Source organism: Myotis brandtii, unplaced genomic scaffold (genome assembly GCF_000412655.1).
Source record: "Myotis brandtii unplaced genomic scaffold, ASM41265v1 scaffold87, whole genome shotgun sequence".
Lineage (NCBI taxonomy): Eukaryota > Metazoa > Chordata > Mammalia > Chiroptera > Vespertilionidae > Myotis > Myotis brandtii.
The window spans coordinates 213,376-217,049 of record NW_005371548.1 but is presented as its reverse complement, the minus strand read 5'-3'; the positions used below and the strand labels follow the sequence as shown (position 1 = coordinate 217,049).

General features: G+C 40.5%; 1 protein-coding gene across 1 annotated transcript in view; it reads left to right on the top strand.

Moving 5' to 3' along the window:
• The first annotated feature begins 42 nt into the window (after positions 1-42).
• ZMAT1 (zinc finger, matrin-type 1) overlaps positions 43-3,674 on the top strand; it is a 32,751-nt gene continuing 29,119 nt past the window's right edge. Inside the window, exon 1 of the mRNA XM_014532287.1 lies at positions 43-153. Within this exon, the coding sequence (XP_014387773.1) occupies positions 90-153 (64 nt within the window). The 5' untranslated portion in view covers positions 43-89. The remainder of the gene's footprint in view (positions 154-3,674) is intronic.

Here is a 3,674-nt window from a genome sequence, read left to right as displayed (position 1 = left end):
GAGTCTGCCTCCTCGCCACCTCCACTCCTGCCAGCTCGCCTGCAGGTGGCTGTGGCGACAGCGGCCGCGGAGGCTTTGGCGGCTCCACTATGGCGGCGGCGGGGAGGGGGGACAGTAGTTTTAAAGTAGACACCCGCCCTTGCCTCAGAGAAGGTGAGTTCCCGTGCCGGGGTTTGGGGGCGGCCCCATCTCCTTCGCTGCCTCTCTTCAGCCTGTCCAAGATCTGAGGGGCGCGGTTCGCCACCGCCCGACCCCCCACCTGCTGTGGCGCAGTAAGAGGCCAAGCTCCTCCCGCCCCGCCTCGATGAAGTAGCCCCGAGTGTGCAAGACGGACTGAAGCCGAGAGTGGGTTCCCTAATTCTCCCCCCCACCCCGAAAAGGATGGGGCTCCAGGAAAAGGAACCTCAGGTATTCATTCACAAGGCAGGAGTTTGAAGGGGAAAAAAGCCCATAATTTTTCTTCCAGTCAGGCCACCTCAGTATGCTGTAGGAAGCTGAGGCGTGATTTGGTAAAAGATAGGAGGCAAGGTAGACAAGCGCTGTGGAACTATAGGATCAGGGAAAGGGAAGAGAGACTGACGGATGAGAAAGGGGGCAGAGGTCAGAAGAGTAAAGGTCAAAGAAATCAGAGAGAAGAAACCCCCCCTTTGGCGAGATTCAGCATCCTGCAGGGCAGATACTTGCAGTGGGATATTAAAGAAGAGATGAGGTTAGGAATTTGGGGGTGTGAGCGTGTATACTTTAGCTTTCAGGTAGGATCGTTTGATTTTAGAATCCTAGGGTCTGGTGGAGGAGGGAGTTGTATTGAGGAAAGGAGAGGAAGAGAGTGTGGCAGAAACACCGATTTTCAGGAATCACTTTGGAGAGTTTTCTTTGCTGTTTGAGGACGAAACCTTGTACAGCAAGGTTTGTGGGCCCATCTTTAAGGTGGTTTTGGTTTTAATAAGTGCTATTGTACCTACAACACATTCCTAACAGAAAAAAAATTATTTCTTGACTATTCCAGTATATGGTATTTAGTTCACACAAGTACTATATACTTGTAAGCAGCCTGCTAGTAGCAAACTGTAAAGTTTGCCATTGTGTTTTAAAGCATCTTTTGGAAATGTTTCTTAGGTGGTTGAAACAGATTCCAACTGGAGACCTCTAAAGCATTTTGCCAACGTAAACTTTGTATTAATTTTCATTATTTTTGCTGTGTTACCTTATATTGCTAACTTGACTCCAAAATAGAGTAGAATAATGTAAGTTCCTTTTTCTTAGGAGCACACCCCATTAAAGTTACCCCATAAAATGATTTTTCTCTTCACATTCTTTTTTTAAATATATTTTATTGATTTTCCACAGAGAGGAAGGGAGAGGGATAGAGAGTTAGAAACACCGGTGAGAGAGAAACATCGATCAGCCGCCTCCTGCGCACCCCCCACTGGGGCTGTGCCCGCAACCAAGGTACATGCCCTTGACCGGAATCAAACCTGGGACCTTTCAGTCCGCAGGCCGGCGCTCTATCCACTGAGCCAAACCAGTCAGGGCTTCACATTCTAAAATGACACATCCCTGTCTGCTATTCCATATCCGTTCACACCTTTCACTTTGGAGGAAAAGCAAAGCAATAAAAAAAATTACAATATTTCTCATAGGCTCATTACATACATACCACTTATTAGAAATTAGAAATACACTGTGATATGATATTTTTATCTATTAACACACTTACTGAAGGCAACCTTTGAAACCCTCTGTTTAATGTCTTCAGTCAGCCTGGATTTGTACAGTTGTTCTGGGATGAAAATATGAAATCTCCTGGATTTTCGTTTTTATACCAAACTTTCTCTCTATAACCAACAAGGAGGGGAAAACAGTGTTATAGGTGGTCATGACCACAATTCAGTTTGGCTCTCATAACTTTTGCATAGTAAGGTTTAGAACTAGTATTTCATGGAGAAAATGGCTTTTTCCTGGCTTGGTTGCAATGTCATTTAATATATGCAGGTATTAACAGCTTTAAGAGATAAAATTCATAAAGTAGCTGCAATACCATGTCTATAGTATTGCTAGCTGGTAAAATGAGGAGAGCCCTAGTGTATGAGTCTGGTGTAGTGACCATAGGTTCTGTTGTTAATCTACTAAATTTTGTTGCCCTGAACAGATCCTAAGTTTCCTGGATTTGAGTTTTGACATTTCTGGAGTACAGGTTTTGGACTAGCCAGAATCTGAGATTGTTTTCAGATCTGAACATATGAACCATGATTTTGCAGTTCTGTATTAATATTCTTTCAGTGGCATTTCCATGGCTGTGCACTAGAAACCATAAGAAACCTTGCCCAAATAGTATCACCTGATATTCAGTGAGTAATAAAATCTGTGTTGTTAGTGTTGAGACAATTTACTAGGATATGAAAATCCAAATATAATTGCTACCCCAAAACTGTCATTTCATTTTAGGTAAATATCCTTCATTAACTTCAGTCCAAATAAAACTCCCTTACCTTTTCATATAGTACACTATCTAAAACACCATTAGTTCTCAAAATATTTTTGTTTAGATGTTTATAAAGGCCATAAATGATTGTCATTTATGATAGTGGATAAAGGAGAAGAGAGAAAATGCTGTTTGGTAGTGTGCCAATATCTTGTGTTTGTTTCTTAAGTCCTAGTTAGGAGATTCTCTTAAAGGTGGCAAAGAATTGTCAAGATTTCAATTATTACAAGTCTACTCCAAATAGGACCATTAAAAGTGTCTTGCTATAAACTATTTGCTGATCCATTTTCAATGATAGCTAACATTCCTGAGGATCTCATCTGTCTTGGTTTGGTAATGAACAAATGTCAGTGGAGATTAGAAATTGCAAAGCAGGGAAGATTAGAAGCTTTCAAAGGTTCCAAAGAGGAAGGCAATCAGCCTAAAAACAAAAACAACAAACAAAAGTGCCCAGTGAACAGACATATGAAAAAACATATACCCAGAATCCATGGTAAAGGGAGTAATGAGATTTTGTAGGGCACTTCATGTTTCAGTCACTGAAGTTTTTAAAAATAAACATGTTCAATGGCTCAAAAATGAATTTTCACCCAGTATTGATATCCGTGATGTAATCATAGTAAAAATCAAAACAAAATTAAACAAAAACCCTCTTTAAGAAAAATAAATTATTAAATGGATTCTGTTTTAGACTGGAGGGCATTCTGGATTTTTATTTAGTTACTAATTCATTTGCATAGCAATTACCCAGCAAGGCTTCCCTTTGTCTCTATATTATTCAGTAAAGTTTCAGGTTCACCATAAGAAACCTAGTTAATAGCCTTTCCTTTATTCATTTGGGAATCATTTATTGAACACCTGTGTGTGTGTGTGTGTGTATGTGTGTACAAGTGAGCGCATGCCATACACTGCTGAGGATATACAGATGAATTAGACAGTTATATTAAAGAGCTTGATAGTAAAATTATAAAATGAATAAGATCACTGGGGAAATGCAATCTAACTAGTCAGACTCCTAAACTATAGGACCTTTCCATTTTTTATTATAAATCTGTACTCTTCCCATGGTGGCTTATCCTATCTAATAAAAGAGAAACATGGTAATTAGCCGTACGACCGCTACCCTTCCCATTGGCTAATCAGCGAGATATGCAAATTAATCGCCAGCCAAGATGGCGGCTAATTTGCATAT